At 40.5% G+C, this 18,761-nt stretch overlaps 1 protein-coding gene across 2 annotated transcripts in view; it reads right to left on the minus strand.

Moving 5' to 3' along the window:
- Positions 1 to 18,761, minus strand: part of LOC143297938 (intraflagellar transport protein 88 homolog) — a 47,765-nt gene that overhangs the window by 26,475 nt on the left and 2,529 nt on the right. For both annotated transcript variants that reach the window (XM_076610548.1, XM_076610549.1), the window contains exons 3-14: positions 17,478 to 17,546; positions 16,055 to 16,271; positions 15,099 to 15,168; positions 14,644 to 14,734; positions 12,848 to 12,952; positions 10,873 to 10,975; positions 10,189 to 10,303; positions 9,200 to 9,431; positions 6,533 to 6,603; positions 5,866 to 5,952; positions 3,955 to 4,054; positions 1,384 to 1,470 (exon numbers count right to left, since the gene is read on the minus strand). In XM_076610548.1, coding sequence (XP_076466663.1) covers positions 1,384 to 1,470; positions 3,955 to 4,054; positions 5,866 to 5,952; positions 6,533 to 6,603; positions 9,200 to 9,431; positions 10,189 to 10,303; positions 10,873 to 10,975; positions 12,848 to 12,952; positions 14,644 to 14,734; positions 15,099 to 15,168; positions 16,055 to 16,271; positions 17,478 to 17,546 — 1,347 coding nt within the window. The remainder of the gene's footprint in view (positions 1 to 1,383; positions 1,471 to 3,954; positions 4,055 to 5,865; positions 5,953 to 6,532; positions 6,604 to 9,199; positions 9,432 to 10,188; positions 10,304 to 10,872; positions 10,976 to 12,847; positions 12,953 to 14,643; positions 14,735 to 15,098; positions 15,169 to 16,054; positions 16,272 to 17,477; positions 17,547 to 18,761) is intronic.

Genomic DNA, 18,761 nt, shown 5'->3' on the forward strand with positions numbered 1-18,761 from the left:
TACAATACAATACAATACAATACAATGTGATGCAGTGCAATGCAATAAATACAATACAATGCAATGCAGTGCAATGCAGTGCAATGCAATGCAATGCAACAGACAATATTCAGTCCATGTTGCTGATTCACACATACAAGGAGTGTGAGAGGAGCCCAACGAAAGAGGAGAGGGATTGAGGGAGGGGGGCACAGGGGGTTGGGCAGGGGGCGAGGGGCGATGGCTCAGTGGGTTAGGATGAGGAGCCCAACGAAAGGGGAGAGGGATTGAGGGAGGGGGGCACAGGGGGTTGGGCAGGGGGCGAGGGGCGATGGCTCAGTGGGTTAGGATGAGGAGCCCAACGAAAGGGGAGAGGGACTGGGGTAGGGGGGTACAGAGGATTGGGCAGAGGGGGGGAGGGGCGATGGCTCAGTGGGTTAGGATAGGGGTGGTGGTGGGAAACTCAGATTCAAACAACTTTGTCAGCAGTAAAATTCACTCGCGGTCTTTAATCTCCGTTCTTTTCTTCCCACAAAACATGACTGTGCTTGCTGTGACAACCCTCAGAAGGGCTGACTGCAAAACAGGTGCAAATTTCACGTCTTTCTTCCAGAGCTGATCTGTATCTGTTGGACATGTCGTAGAATGGAGCCGACTGGCATACACTGAATGATCAGTAAAATGTACTTTGTACAGAAAGAGAGAAGAGGGGATGGAAAGAAAGAAAGAATGAAAGAAAGAATGGAAGCAAGGCAAGCAATAAATTGAAGTTAAAGAAACATCAAAAACAGAAAGGCAACATTATAAACTTCTTTTTTTAAACCCACAACTGAGACCGAGACCAAGTAGGAAGATGTTCGAGAACAGAGAAACAACTCTTTTTAAAAAGTCTTCTAAAGCCCAAACTGAGACCAATACCAATGAAGGAGATTTTCAGAAACAGAAAGACTACATTATGATACTTATTTAAATCCAGACTGAGATGTGAGGTCAGCTAAGAAGAGACAGACACAGGAGAAAGAATGATATAATGATCTACAGTTCACTAACATGTTAGCAACACGCTGCACATACACATCACAAATATGAAAGGTAATCAAACACTTCTAGAACATATAGTTTCTCACTAGGCGGCATTCACAACATTCATCATGAAACTTCTGTCCTTTGTCGCAAACTTTTTTTCTTTTTTTTTTTTTTTTTAGAGCAACAAGTTCATAAATGTATGCACGCTGGCATGGCCACACACACACACCACACACACACACACAAGCATGCATGCACACACATGCACACATGCACACACGCACGCACACACATGCACACACACACACACACACACACACACACACGCACACGCGCACACACATGCATGCGCGCGCACACACACACAGTAACACCTACCAGAAAGTAGAGGAAAGAGAGGTTTGTGGCTGCAGTGCTGGCAACTTTGGAATCCTTTTTCTCAAATGATTTCAGCGTCTCAATAGCCTGAAAGGTGTGTAAAATAAAATAAAAAAATTTTAAGTAAAAGAAATCATTAAAATTCCACAACACAAGACAAGCATTAAAACTCCCAGGTAAAATCTATAGCTTGAAAAGAAATACTTGACAGTATGACAAGAGTTGTTGGCATGCATGGCAGCACATCTGTAAATGGTCACACATACACATGTATAATTATGCTCAGGCTCTCTCTCTCTCCCTGTCTCCTTCACACACACACACACACACACACACACACACACACACACACACACACACAAACAAACATACACACAAACGCATACAGATGCTATCATACACATGCACACATAATTACAACTGCGCAAAGATAACCAATGAAAATGGAAAATTCAAGTTCACACACACAAAGCCAAACAGATCTCCATCTCAATGATAACAATACAAAAACATGCTAGAAAAAAAAAGGGTAAAATCAAAAGGGAAGAACGATATTTCTTTTGACAGCTGTTTAACGCAGAATTTGCTATGGATTATCTCTCTTGTCCAGGAATCCATGGTACAAACCAGAACACAACTTCTCAACCTACATACATTGACCTCGATATAAAATAATAAAACATTAAACCTAGGCAAAGCGATATGTGCACTTCTGTATCATTCATTTTCTGTAACTAAAATCAGGTTAAAGTTTAGGGTCACTGAAATTATGTGACAAACACGTCTCACTCACTGTCACATAATTCAGATGTCTTGCAATGTGTAAATACACACTTATCCAATGTGTACTCTAACAAAGTTACATCCAACAAATGAAAACAATAATAATAATAATTAGATTTTATATAGTGCTGAATCTTGTGCAGAGACAAATCAAAGCGCTTTCAAACCAGTCATTCACAAGCATGCATAACTCTAAACTTGAGAAACTGAGGTCAAAGGAGAGGCTTCTGAAAACATATCAATCATTATCTTTATTCTAACAGAGTCTCAGAATCATATGAAACCAACATGTATTCAAACAGTTCACACCTCTTTGTACCAAACGCACCCAACCAACCACAAGCCACAAAAACAACATCTCAACACCAACACCTGTTAAAGAATCTTTCTGGCTGATATACATTTTTATGTGACCAGGAACTGTTAATTCTATAACCCTTCACGTCTAATATTTTGAGTGATATGTTCAGGATCTTTGACATAATTAAGTTCAAGTTTTCTTTGTTTTTTTGTTTCTTTGTGTGGAGAGGAGGAGACGGAGGCAGTTGGGGGCGGGGGTGAATGGGGTGGGAGGTGGGGGTGCGGGGGGGGGGGGTTCTGTTTTCAGAGAGCATCTGTACATGAAAACAAGGTAAAAACAAAAAAAGAAAATTTAAAAGAAAAAAAAACCCTGTGACAAATAATGGTAATTTCCCAAATCCATTAAAAAAAAAAAAAAAAAAAAGCAACAAAAACCTTTGGCCCTTTCACACACAGCACACAAATCATACCCTGTGGTACTTTGAAAGAAACCATAAGACAACGCTGCAAGACCAATTGCAAACAGACTGTAAACAAACGTAACTGTAGCTGGGTACAGCTGTCATCCCTCAGCATTGTAATAACACACACAAAGAGATGACAAATGTCTTACTAAAGTCCTGCTGAGTCACTGACACATAAGGATATAGTCATGTGTTCAGCCAAAGCTTCATTCTACTTCCAGAAAAATCAGTTCAGATATTACTGACTGACAATACCAACAGAACTATAAAGTAAAAACAAAGGGGGAGTGGGGGAGAGTGGGGGGGGGGGGGGGTATCAAAATGTGGGAAAAGCATACAAAAGTCTGGAATTATGAAACTTGATATACTTTCTATACTTTTTTTTTAAATTTCTGGATGAGATTGATAATAAAAAAATGGCTGAAACGTATATGTGTGTATATACATGTATATAATATGTATGTATGTATGCATATACATGTATATAAATCTCTCTCTCTCTCTCTCTCTCTCTCTCTCTCTCTATATATATATATATATATATATATATATATATATACATACATATATATACATACATATATATATATATATATATATATATATATATATATATATATATATATATATATATGCATGTGTGTGTGTGTGTGTGTGTGTGTGTGTGTGTGTGTGTGCATGAGTGTATATGTGTGTTTGCATGTACATAGATATGTTTTAAATGTGAGCGCAAGCATGGGTGAATGCAATCCATGCCAGTATGTCTGTCTGTCTGTTTGCATGCTGTCCACAAGGACAAACACACACACACACACACACACACACACACACACACACACACACACACACACTCACACACACACACACACACACACACACACTCACACACACACACACACACACACACACACATACACTCACACACACACACACACACACACACACACACACTCACACACACACACACACACACACACACACACACAGATGACACAAGTTGTGCAGACAAACAAACAATACACACCTGCTGGAAGTCTTTGAGTTTGAGGAACATGATGGCTTTGTCGATCTCCAGGTCGTGGGACAGCTCCAGGTACTGGGAGTTCTTCACCTGCTCTATACACCTGGCGGCACACACAACACAGGACAGGTCTTTTCTGCCTCCCAAAGAGCTAAAAAGTTTAAAGAGTTCCCATAGCCGTTCATGACTGTAAGGGCAGCAAAATCAGATTCAGTAAGTCTAGAATTTGGCATAGGAAGGGTGGTCCCAATACACTCCTTCCCCTGCTTTAACTCACTTAGTACTGCCAATTAGCTCCCCTAACTTTCCCCACAGATGACCCATTTGTATGGGTAAGAAATAAAATCGCCAAAAAATATAATGAGTTAGTTGGGGAATAAAATATAAACCTCCTTCCTTCTTATGCTATCATACAGAGAAATGACGAAAGTATCTATAGTTTTTGTTCAGAATTCGCACACTGATGACTTGTAAATGAATCCAGGAAAGCACACAGAGTTTGAAGTAAACTGAATTCAGAACGTTATATAGCCATGACAGGGCCCCTTCATCTAATTATGTTGTCTGCCTTGTGCCTGTGACAAAACTGGGTCAGATGCCGTTGCTGACATGCACTGTTCATGTGAACCAGTCACCGCGAAAATAACTCTCCTACTCACAGTCACACCACACACTGGATTAACTGGCTGCAGTGTAGAGTGGAAAGGTAAGTTCAGATATTCTTAGCTTATATGTCATTATGCAAATTAGGTGCCACTCCAAAAATTCAAAACTACCTAAAGCCCCGATCGAGGTCCTTCGTCTGAAACAGTTGTAAACAGTAGGGCCTTGATCAGGGCCCTTTGTCAAGATAAGCTAACTTTACCTTTCCCCGACCTTTCACCAGTGGAATGGTGGCCTAGAGGTAACGCGTCCGCCTAGGAAGCAAGAGAGAATCTGAGCATGCTGGTTCGAATCACGACTCAGCCGCCAATATTTTCTCCCCCTCCACTAGACCTTGAGTGGTGGTCTGGACGCTAGTCATTCGGATGAGACGATAAACCGAGGTCCCGTGTGCAGCATGCACTTACCGCACGTAAAAGAACCCACGGCAACAAAAGGGTTGTTCCTGGCAAAATTCTGTAGAAAAATCCACTTCGATAGGAAAAACAAATAAAACTGCACGCAGGAAAAAATACAAAAAAAATGGGTGGCGCTGCAGTATAGCGACGCGCTCTCCCTGGGGAGAGCAGCCCGAATTTCACACAGAGAAATCTGTTGTGATAAAAAGAAATACAAATACAAATATAAATACAAGTCAGGTACCCATTCACACCTGGTTGGAGTGAGGAAAATTGGAGTGAAGTGCCCTTCCCAAAGGACAAAGCATCATGCCAAAACGGGGGCCTCAAACTCTGATCACGGGTGAACCCTGTGGTCAAAAGTCCAACTGCATAACTGACTCCGCATCTCCAACACACACAGACGCAATTTTTGTTTCTTGTCTGGATATCATCAAAGTCTTTGATTGTGATGCCCTGTGTTGAGATTTTTTTCTAACTCTTCACCCCTTACTGATGTTGACTGTTAGTGCTCTAGGCCCCTGAACTAAGGTGGCAGAGCACATTACAATTACTTGTTACCATCTTTATCAATGTTTTTATCAGCATTACTATTATTAACATCATCATCATCTTGATCATTATTTCATTCAGTCCTGTGTGTGGGTTTGCATGTAAGCGTGTGTAGATATGAGAATCACATATCTGTGTGAACAAAATAATTTGCTTCATATGAGTTAAATAATGCAAAAACACATGCATTTCATCATTTACATTTTCAGCACAACGTTCACTCATTCAGAACCAGAAACTCCAAGAATTCAGAAGACACGCATCCCTCTGAGCCAGACACACTTCATGACACACGTCTCACCAGTCGTATCCATCAGAAAAGGAGCCTTCGATGGCAGGAGAGATGATTTTGGCTGCGTACTTGATGCACCTCTCTGCTTCATAATGCCTGCCATAGTTACATACGTCACAAAGATACACCAACAATCACACGAAGAAGAGAAAAATTAAGTATGTTTTTGATGTGCGAGTTTCATGTGTGGGGTATGTGAGTGAAGAATTCTTCTGTGCAGTCCCCTGAGCAAAAACAAGAGCAACTTTTTGCTGAGGTCGACAACTTAAAGTCAATACTACTTAGTACTTCCTGTCAACTTGCATTTAGGTAAACACAACATAAAGAGAAATAAACCCAGATGCTTCCTAACCTTGGGTTAAACTTCTAGTCTGTCCATTCTAGAAACTGTAATTACAATCATCTTCATAATCATCATCATTATCAGTAGAAGTAGTAATAGTAGTAGCAGCAGTAGTAGTAGTAGTAGTAATAGGAGGATGAGGAACGCTGCAGTCATATCATACACATTTTTTTCAGAAAGAAACAATAAAAGAAAACGTCTAATAAGCAAAGATCTAATCAGCAAAGCTTGACCTCTAACTCCTGTACAACTTAAATTTTTTTCCTCACACATTTACAGCATGTTTCCCTAGATCAGTTTGACTGTGTGTGGAGTAACACATGCTTTCTTTACCTCTCTCGTTCAATCTGCCGCAACGAGTCATTCTTGATGACTTCCAGCAATAGACTTGCCTGCTTGTCATCCTGAGGGGAAGAAAACATAAAAAGTTGCTGACATAAGATCAAAACATTTGAACTGTAAAAAAAAAAAAAAAAAAAAAAGAATCTTGTCAATTAAGTAAACATAGACAGCACTGTATATTCTTAACACTGAAAAAAATACATTTTGAAATATATATATTTGCTGTGAGAATGTAGAATGTGTTGCAGTTCAGTTCCGTTTCTCAATGAGGCATCACTGCATTCAAACTAATCCATATACTGTACACCATATCTGCTAAGCAGATGCCTGACCAGCAGCATAACCCATTCAGATGAGACGATAAACCGAGGTCCCCTGTGCAGCATGCACTTCGCGCACGTAAAAAAACCCACGGCAACAAAAGGGTTGTTCCTGGCAAAATTCTGAAGAAATATCCACTTCGATAGGAAAAAACAGATAAAACTGCACGCAGGAAAAAATACAAAAAAATGGGTGGCGCTGTAGTATAGTGACGTGCTCTCCCTGGGGAGAGCAGCTCGAATTTCACACAGAGAAATCTGTTGTGATAAAAAGCAATACAAATACAAAAATACAAAAACCCAACGTACTCAGTCAGGCCTTGAGGGGAAAAAAAACACGTATATCTCTTTGTTGTAAGTAATAAAATAAAATAACAAATAACCATAAATAAACTCATGAGAATCTATCATTGGATAGATTTCATTCAGGGGCATAGCATATCGTGTCCTGCATATGAAAAATCAGGAAACAGACAATACTGAACGCCTCCAAAGCCAAATGATCAGCAGCAGTGCAGGGTCTCCTCTGGTGCACAACCTCATGGCAGACTAACACTGATAGCTATCCTGTGTCTGTACCTGCCAACATCCAGACCAAGGCTGACCGGTCCTGGTTGTGACTGAGCATGGTGATGAGCAGTGTAAAGCTAATGTTACTGGATTGGGTTGGAACATGGTGCAAACACACAACACACACACACAATTCCATCCATCCAAACAAACAAACAAAACACACACACACACACACACACAACTCCATCCATCCAAACACACACACACACACACACACACACACACAAATCCATCCATCCAAACAAACAAACAAACAAAAACATCCATGAAGATGACAATAACGAGAAGTAACTCTCTCCATGTACAAGGCACACAACTTCAAGTCAATGCTACTTTAATGCTACCAATTCAGCGAGCACACAGATAAATAAAAAGGTACATTGGAACAAACCCTGACACTTCCTCAAAAAGTGAAGTTCCGGGCTGCATAGCTAGCTAGCTGAATCACTAGCATAACTGGCACCGACTTGAAGTAGCGTACCATGTAAATAGAGAGAGTTATTTCCTTCATTGCTGTTTGATCCTTCACTCTCCAAGCCTCACTGTTCTTTCATGTATTAAGATGTGTTTTTTGTTTGATTGTGTTGTTTGGATGTATTGAAGTTTAATTGTTTGTTTGTTTGTGTGTGTGTGTGTGTGTGTGTGTGTGTGTGCGTGTGTGCGTGCGTGCGTGTGTGTGCGTGCGTGTGTGTGTGTGTGTTTATGTAAGTCTGTGCCTGCCTATGTGTGCATATGTGTTAGGGTAGCTGTTAGATACACATGTATGTTAAAATGTATGTATGCAGTGTGTGTGTGTGTGTGATTGTGTGTGTGTGTGTGTGTCTGTGTGTGTGCGTGTGTGTGTGTGTGTGTGTGTAGTCACATTTTGGTGTGTGTATGTAACATAGATATGATGTTTTATGTTAACAAAAGCGTTTTTGTAAAGCACCTAGAGCAGATTTCTGGATAGTGTGCTATATAAGTATCCATTATTATTATTATTATTATTATTATTATTATTAAGATGCCAACTCACCCACACCGATGGTGGAGTTCACACACACACACACACACACACACACACACACACACACACAAACAAACAATTAAACTTCAATACATCCAAACAACACAATCAAACAAAAAAACAAAAAAAAAAAAAAGCACATCTTCAGATGCCCACTTACTCCCATGGTGCAGTTAAAAAACACATGCAGTCAAAAGAAACACACACACACACACACACACACACACACACACACACACACAAACTCCAAACCATCCAAATAACAAATCAAACAAAACAGGTGCCCACTTGACATCCATATAAAAATATTTCCTATTTGTTCATACAACAAGTGTCTTTTGTCTTGTTCTTGTATCATTTTTCTCCCTTTTTTTTTTTTTTTTTTTTTTTCTTATCTGTCTTTGTCTGTCTTTCATATACAGTCATTGATGTGTTCCCCCCTCTGTCGTTCATGCAGATTATAATGATGAAGGAAAGAGAGCAGAATATGCAATATGTATATCCAGTATCCTTCTCTATATGTCCTATGTCTTATATGTGTCCTATGTCTTATTACAGATCTTTTTCTTATTCATGCATTAATTCAATGTGATATATTGTATCTGTATTGTTTAGTATTCAGTTTAGTGCACTGTAAAAAAAATTTTTTTTTAAATTAAAAAAAAAGAAAGAAAAAAGAAAAGAAAAGAAATGAATGAATAGAAAATATTTTTGGAAAAAACAAAACAAAACAAAACAAAAAAACAGGTGCCCACTCACTCCCTGGGCCAGGTACTTGTCCTCGTCATCAGTCTTGAGGTCCACAGTCAGCAGCTTCTGGAAGGCTGTGCGCATCTTGTTCCTGTCGCCCAGGGCGAAGTAGCAGAGGATGAGGTTGAAGCCCGTCTTGAAGTTGGGTGACTCGGACATGATGTGCTCGAAGGAAGTGATGGCGTCGTTGTACTGGCCCATCTTGACAAAGACGATGCCAATGTTCTGCATGATCTTGGTCCTGAAAACGAAACAGAAGAACGATGAAGCCCCCAAAAAGAAGGATGAATGATGATATGAATGACTGAATGAATGAATGACTGAATGATAAATGAATGATAGGGATACTTATATAGTGCCTATCCTCAGTCGGAGACCAAGCTCTAAGAGCTTTACAAACACGGGGTCATTTGCTCAACAGGCTGCCTGTCTGGGCAGAGCCAACTGACAGCTGCCAATTGGCACTCATCATTCATTTCCTGTGTCATTCAGTCAGGTTTCAGTCATGCACACAAAATCATTCAACTAGGTTGCAGTCATGCACACAAACACACTCATACAGACATGTAACATTTTACGTGCATGACCGTTATATTTATTTACACCACCATATAAGCAGCCATACCAGGATCTTTGGTGTGTATATTTGATCTTCTGTCTGTGTATACACGAGGGGGTTCAGGCTCTAGCAGGTCAGGACAAATGTTGACCTGGGAGATCGGCAAAATCTCCACCCTTTACCCACCAGTTGCCGTTACCGAAATTTGAACCCGGGACCCTCAGATTGAAAGTCCAACACTTTAACACCTCAGCTATTGTGCCGTTGAGATGATGAAGTCGATCACGTGTTTTCAGGTAATGTTACTGAAAGAAGTTGTTGTTTTTTTTTAAATAGGTTGCATCTCTTTCTCTCTCTCTCTCTCCCTCTCTGTCTCTCTCTCTGTCTCTCTCTGTCTCTCTCTGTCTCCCTTTCTAGCTAAAAAACGAAATGGACAAACCTCATCTCCTTGTGCGTGTTTGGTACTTGATCAAGCGCCATGCGGTAAAACTTGATGGCTTTGGGGTAGTTCTTCTGTCGGAAGTAGATGTTGCCCATGTTCACCTTTAGTCGGCCTGTGAACAAGCACTGAAGTGTGGTTACATCCACGGAAAAGACATGTGACTACTTACTATAGTCAATGTACATAAACATGTTTACATTTCTATGTGGCATCAGCTGCATAACCAAATGATCATACATTCGCATTCATTTTCTAAAATGGAAATTATTTGTATATAATACATATATTTATATTCATTGTGTTAACAACGGCATAATCATTTGTCACACTGTCACATTCATAATCTGTGATCTGCTACAAACATCTGAACCCCATCACCACAAAAAGAATCTGCAGTCTGAAACTTGATAAACAATAAATATCATTCCTTCATTTTTGCTGGCTGCCTCCTGTTAAAAAAAAAAAAAAAAAAAAAATCACTGATCAGTAGTTCTTAATAAAAGATTATCATGAGCACAGCATTAAATGCAAAGTTTGGAAATTCTAAGCAACAGCCTGCACCATGCAACTTATTGCTATTACTGTTACTTTTTAGTTCTTGACGGTGATGTTGATATCATCATTGCAGCCACTAAGCTGGAAAAGAAAAACAAACAAACAATGGGCTTTCATGAGACTGACCTGCATTGCTGAACATTCTGTTCTTGACAATGACTTGGTATGTGTTGAGGGCTTCAGCAAACATTTCATTGGCCGCGTACTGATTGGCCAGGTTGAACAGCACCTGTGGCAAAACCAGCATGCATCCACGTGTACAGGAACGGAGCAAGCACCAAAAACATGACACACTACACTAATAGTAATCAAACATACCTGCTCCTTCCCAGGCCTCTCTCTCTAGCACACACACACACACACACACGCGCACACACACACACGCACGAACAGTGTCCCAACCATCCCCTCCACACACACACACACAAATGTGAATGTTCAGAGGCACACAAGCACACATTCACAGGCGCACGCACCCACAAATACAGTGCCCCAACTCTCACCACACACATCCACACACCGGCATACATGTGTATGCTCAAATACGTACATGCACACATTCACATTCATGTACGCATGTACCCACAAAGACAGTGCCCCCCACTCTCTTCTCCACACACCAACCCACATGTGTATGCTCAAACACACACACACAGTGACACACACACATACACACACACACATATACATTCACGTGTGTACGCACCAATAAACACAGTGCCTCCCACTGTCTTCTCTACACACCAGCCCACATGTGTACGAACACACACACGCACACATACACACACACACATATTCACGTGTGTACTCACCAATAAACACAGTGCCTCCCACTGTCTTTTCTACACACCAGCCCACATGTGTACGAACACACACACACACACACACACACACACACATATTCACGTGTGTATGCACCCACACACACAGTGACACACACACATACACAAACACACATATACATTCACGTGTGTACGCACCAATAAACACAGTGCCTCCCACTGTCTTCTCTACACACCAGCCCACATGTGTACGAACACACACACGCACACATACACACACACACATATTCACGTGTGTACTCACCAATAAACACAGTGCCTCCCACTGTCTTTTCTACACACCAGCCCACATGTGTACGAACACACACACACACACACACACACATATTCACGTGTGTACACACCCACAAACACAGTGCCTCCCACCCTCTTCTCCACACACACCTACACACACACACAGACATACATGCACATCGCATTTTTCCCACATCGCATGTTCTTGTGATTCTCCCTCTTCTTCTTCTTCTGCATTTGTGGGCTGCAATTCCCCTATTCACTCATACAAGAGGACTTTTACATGTAAGACTGTTTTTACTCAGCCATTTTGGCAGCCATACTCCATTTTCATGGGTGTGCATGCTGAGCATGTTCTTGTTTCCATAACCCACCGGAAATTTAACATACATATTTGATCGTGCGTATACACACAAAGGGGGTTCAGGAGAGCAGGAAAAAATCTCCATCCTTAACCCACAACCATGTATGCCAAAAAGGAAATTTTCTATCTAAAATTACGTTTAAATAACATACTTACCGTGACCCAACTAGTGCAGACTCCGGCAGGGGTCTGACATTCCTGTCCTGTGCAAACTACTATCCGCCTATGCAGAGAAAACGAAAGCAACTACAGCCGATAACCTCCCGGAAGTAGGCAACCTCCCCTTTGTCCCGCTGGCTAGTGCCCTCTTTTTCCGGCAGCCATCATGACTCCTGTTCCTGTGCTCTTCATACGGCTAAGTTTTTTTTTTTTTTCTGTCTGTCTGTCGATTCTCTGGCGTTCTTGTTTTTGTTAAATTATGTCTCCAACCAGGTCACATAATTATGTAGCTCGACTGGGCGATCACGCTAAAATTAAGGCGCGATCGCAATCGATTTGCTGACACTCTGGGCCCTCTACTCCTGGCCCTCTCAACAACGCCAACCCGCCGCCTCCTACCAGGGATCAAATTAAAGGAAACTTGGTCAGAATTCAGCGCTCTAACCATTCGGCCACTGCAACCCATCCATCCCTCGTGATGATCTGGGACCAGTCAACTCACAGAATAGGTGAGGTCCAGGTTGATCTGCTCCCCCATGGACTGCTGCTCACGCTGACGCACCAGCACTCGCTCCTTGCGACCTGCCTCCTTGGCTTTCTCCAGGGCCTGAGGGAGCACAGCAAGAGAAGAGAGGATCAGATAGAGAAGAGAAGAGAAGGTAACAGGAGGTGAGGTGAGGTGAGGTGAGGTAAGGTATGGTATGGTATGGTAAAGTAAGAAAAGGTAACACAAGACAAAACAAAACAAGACATGATAAGACATGATGAGATGAAATGAGGTAAGGTAAGGCAAGGTAACACTAGACAAGACAAAACAAAACAAGACATGATAAGATGGGGTACGGCAATGTAACGTAACACAAGTCAAAACAAGACTTAACAAAACAAGGCGTGATGACATGAGATGAAATGAGATGAGGTAAGGTAAGGTAAGGTAAAGTAAACACAAGACAAAACAAGGCTAGATAAAACAAGACATGATATGACATGATAAGATGAGGTAATGTAATGTAAGGTAAGGTAAGTTAAGGTAAGACCCCCCCCCCCAAAAAAAAGACATGATAAGACATGGTGAGATGAGATGAGGGGAGGTAAGATAAGGTAAGGTAACACAAGACAAGACAAAACAAGACATGATACGACATGATAAGATGAGGTAATGTATTGTAAGGTAAGGTAAGTTAAGGTAAGACCCCCCCCACCCCCCACCCACCCCCCCAAAAAAAGACATGATAAGACATGGTGAGATGAGATGAGGGGAGGTAAGGTAAGGTAAGGTACGGTAACACAAGACAAGACAAAACAAGACATGATAAGATGACATGAGATGAAAGGTAAGGCAAGGTAAAGTAACAAAAGGCGAGATAAGGCAGGACAAAACAAAACAAAACAAGACATGATAAGATGAGATGAGGTATGGTAAGGTAAGGTAACACAAGACAAGACCAAAAAAACTGATGACATCAAGAGGTGAGATGAGAAGAAGTAAGGTCAGGTCAGGTCAAGTAAGGTCAGGTCAGGTCAGGTCAGGTCAGGTAAAACTTGATAATTGTCTATAAACTCACAGAAATTTGCTTTTCGGCCCACATACATGTAACACTGAACACGTAAAACCAAATCACTTTCAGAACTTTACCGTTCATTGAAATGTGCACTGTAATAACTTTATTAAGAAAATCAAAGTTAAAAAATAAGAAAAGCACATGCTTGTGTGCAATGCCACAACAACATCAATAACAGTAATAACAACAGTAACGATGATGATTGTCATTATCAATGCCACTATCAATACTAATACGTCATTATCAATACTACTAGTACTACTACTACTACTGCTGATAATTATAGCAGTAAATCATGGTGATGATTATGATAATGACGTTGATCACAGTGAGAATGACAACAATGAGAAGAAAAACCACACTGCTGTTACCGTGAGTGGGAGTGACTGATTTTTATGATACTGAAAAGTTTGCAGTCAGGTTCCATGTGTGAGTCTTGATACCGAAACAAAGAATACCACGAACCACATTTTGAAAAAAAAAAAAAAAAAAAAAAAAAAAATTCACAAAACAACAATTTGCCAAAATGCCAATATGGAAATCCATATAATATGGAAATACTCCTACCCACATATTACTACATATTACTACTACTACTATATATATAAAAAAAATTTAAAAAAAGCATGATAACATTAACAATCACTACAACAACATAAACAAATAATAATAAGAAGAAAAAAATGGAGTATAAGACAAGACAAGACAAGACAATAAGAAACTGCAGTGAACTTACCAAGGGCAGCTCTCCTCTACTGTTAGCAAAGCAGCTTTCCTCTATCAGCTCGTTGACTTTTTTCTCCAGCTGTCGGATCTTTTCCTCAGGGCTTGGGGGGGGAAAAAAAAGAAAATCATGTAACCATGGTTTTTGTTCCTGACTGGTTAATCTCTTTTGTTTCATCACTTCATGCTTCTTAACACACACATGCATGTGCTTATTTGTGAGAACACATGCACACTGCCACACACACACTCCCACACATTATGTTCGCATGCGCACATGCACGCACACACATAAACACACAGTTGCACACACTCATGCACAAACACCACACACACACACACACACACACAGCACACACACACACACACACACACACACACACACACACCACTGAAACATTCTTTAACAAGTACATATCAATCACCATATCATCAGATCTGAAAGCCACCATGGACTCCAGTACCCACCTATCTTCTGGCTTGGGTTCCAGAGGAGGAGCAGGACCTTTATTGGTCTGGTTCATTGGATCAAAAACCCCTGTGTCACACAAAGATCACAAACAATAAATAAACAGATAGATAGTTAATAAACAAGTGAATGAATGAATGAATATATAAATAAATGAATGAATAAATAGATAGATAAATAAATAAATAAATAAAACTCAAGTTAATAAACAAGTGAATGAATGAATGAATATATAAATAAATGAATAAATAAATAGATAAATAAATAAATAAAACTCAAGTTGTTCTAGACACTGAAGGAGTACACACATTTGACATCAATTAGCCAGCAAAGTGATCATCACCTCATTTTACAGACTGCAACATGCTTTGGATTATAAGGCCCATCTCCAATGTACTGTATAATGTTAGCTGCCTCCCTCCGTGAGGGACATGGCAAGAGCTGATGGAAAACAAAAGATGCATGGTTCTGCAGTAACGCACTGGTGGAACAATACCAAGACAAGAAACTTGGTGCTTCAAAAGAAGATGACTGGGTGCAATCATTTATGTTGACAAAAATCTGTGAATTCAAAGCACCAGAATTTTGTACCAGGATTTTCTCTCTCCATAATCACGCACAAATATCTAAATGCACGTGTGCGCGTGCGCACACACACACACACACATACACACATACATACATGTAAGCATGCACACACACACATGCACATATGCACACACACAGTGCACCCATACTACTCAGTTAAAACACAGTTATACAATAAATGTGAAAAGTGATAACAGACAAACACATACATTAATAAAACATACTTAACAAAATCATGCATGTGCCACAATACAGCTAACACTAACACACACACACAAACCAACCAAAATGATGCCTGTGCCTCCAATTCCACCCCCCCCCCCCCCCCTCCCTTCCCCACCCCCTACCCACCCAAAAATCCCCTCACCTCTGTTGCCAGTGGAACTGAACCCCACAGCCTTGACTGCAGTCATTGGCCGAGGTCCACTGTCTCCCTCCATCATGCCTGTCATCGGGCGGCCCATAGAGGATGGGAGGCCCATTCGTCCACGAGCAGCTGTGCCCATGCGAGCCGCAGTCCCCAGACGGGCATTGGCACCGGCACCGGCACCCACCCCAACCCCAAATCCTCCTCTGCCTGCAGTCTGTGCCGAAGATAAAGAGTTGTGAATAATAATGATAATAATAAGAATAATAATAACTATTTCTATTAATTATGAATATAGCTATTCATGTAGCACAGAATCTTGTGCAGAGACAAACCAAAGTACCTAGTGACTTACACACTATATGTAGTAATTCTTAAGCCTGCATAACTAATCCACAGAGATGAAAAACTGAACTTATAAATACATATAAATAGAAAAAGCAATACAATACTGTACAATACATTACAGTACAATTCAATCAAAAGCACTGTACAATTCAATATAATACAATACAATCAAAAGCTAACATAAACACAAATCAATAGTGTAATGTCTTTTGACAAAAGATTTCCTTTGGCAGATAGCCCAACTCAGTCTTCATCAAATGGTTTAAGTTCTGGCATCTGGCTTTCTCACATGTGCCCATGCCATTTCCAGTGCAGACCTGCTAGTGCCTGAACTCCTTTCATGCGTAAGCGCACACAGAAGATCAAATACGCACGTTAAAGATCCTGTAATCCATGTCAGTGTTTTGTAGGTCATGGAAACAAGAACATACCCAGCATAAACAACCCAGAAAACAGAGTATGGCTGCCTCCATGGCAGGGTAAATTTACAAAACAGTCATACATGTAAATGTTACATGTCTGTATGAGTGTGTATGTGTTTGTGCCTGAAATGTGATTGAATGACATGGGAAATAAATGATGAGCGCCCAGTGACAGCCATCAGTCAGCTCTACCCAGGTAAGCAGCCTACTGTGCAAATGACCTCAAGTTTGTAAAGCGCTTAGAGCTTGGTCTCCGACTGAGGACAGGCGCTATATAAGTATCCACATCATTCATTTATTCATGTTGATTGTACTTTTTATTTACTTGCTTTTTCTATTAATTACATTGATATTTCTTGGGGTTTTGTTTTTTGTTTGACAAAGTATTTGTCACTTTTATCATAACAAGCTTGTTTACCATTTAGAACAAAGTGTTTGTCACTTTTATTTTAACGAGCTTGTTTGCCATTTTGAAAAATCTTTTCTTCTCTGCTTTTTGCTTTGGTTTCTGTTTTTTTAGCTGAAGACAATGACAAGCACATACAGAGAAAAAGGGGGACAGAGAGAGAGAGAGAGAGAGAGAGAGAGAGAGAGAGAGAGAGATTGTTTCTGATGAGCGAGTATAGTCATGGACATCCAAAATTTTTGCTTACAGGAGGAGGACGTCGCCCATAACTGGTTCTCAACACTGCCTTCTGAAACTGCTCATCACCTGCCAAGTCCTAAAGAAAATGAACAACAAATAATTATGAAGAGAAGTAAAGTCAAAGCATGATGTAAATCATCTATAATTCATATTCAGCAATAAATCAACAATCAGTAAAATATATTAAATTTCACAATCATTAATGAATGAACAAAAAACCAAAACAAAAATAACCCAAACAAAAGCTATCACAAGAAAAAAAAAAGGTTCTGACTTGACTGGTAAAAAAACACATGCAATATTTCTTACCAGATGTCAATTTAATTTCTATCTTTTTTCTTCAACATGCAAGTGACAGTGGATAAAAAAAAGTACTGTCAACGGAAACAGCTTCAGTTGAAAGAAAACTGAAGTCTGATAAAAGAGGAAATGAAAAAAGATCAACAGCTTCAAAGGGTGCTCAGTTCTACACAGACGGAAATCATACTGGTGAGAATTACTTCAACTCAAGGATGGAGGGGAGGGGTACATGGCTGATCATCTTGACAGCTACCATATTCACAATTAACCTCTTGACTGCGCTGTTGACATACGGCGTACATCATGAAATGTCGCTTGCCAATGCTGTATTGACATGCGCTGTACGTTATGTTACATCGTTCTATGTTTTGAGTCCCGCATTGCAGAAAATACAGTCTCTTTATCTCCTGAGTTCATTAGCTAAAAATATTCACCTTATTATCATATTTATGGCGAAAGTTTTGCAAGTTTGTACGAAGCTCAAGTTGTGTTTGCAAAGCCATGGCTGAACGCAAACAAACCCCAACACTTGCATGAGTACTGGAAGAAATCCTTCACGATGCAAATAGTAGAGATGAAGATTGTGGACTGAATGAGATAGAACTGTGTGAAGTTGATGCCGAAGACACAGATTTTGACATGCAGGGGGGTGGAAGGTGGGGTTGCTTGACGAAAATGAACACAGACAAGCTCAGCTAATTCAAGATGCAGGTGGGTGTTTACGAGGTTTGTCAGTTTATTATTTGCTTTCTGTTTGTTGTAGCAATGAATATAACTGCATTGTGTGTGTGTTGAATGTGTTAGCTGTGGTAAGTAGTTTCATCAATCACTGATCAGTGTGTGTGTGTGAGAGTAAGTCACGTGTGTACTGTATGTGACCAACGCTGTGCGAGGGGTGTGGCATGCTGGCTGGCTCATTGTGGATGACAGCGTGTCACTCGCCAAGAGCATTCTGTGAATTCATTCCTGAGTGTGTATTGGTTTGTTGTTT

The sequence above is a fragment of the Babylonia areolata genome, chromosome 23 (assembly GCF_041734735.1).
Source record: "Babylonia areolata isolate BAREFJ2019XMU chromosome 23, ASM4173473v1, whole genome shotgun sequence".
Lineage (NCBI taxonomy): Eukaryota > Metazoa > Mollusca > Gastropoda > Neogastropoda > Buccinidae > Babylonia > Babylonia areolata.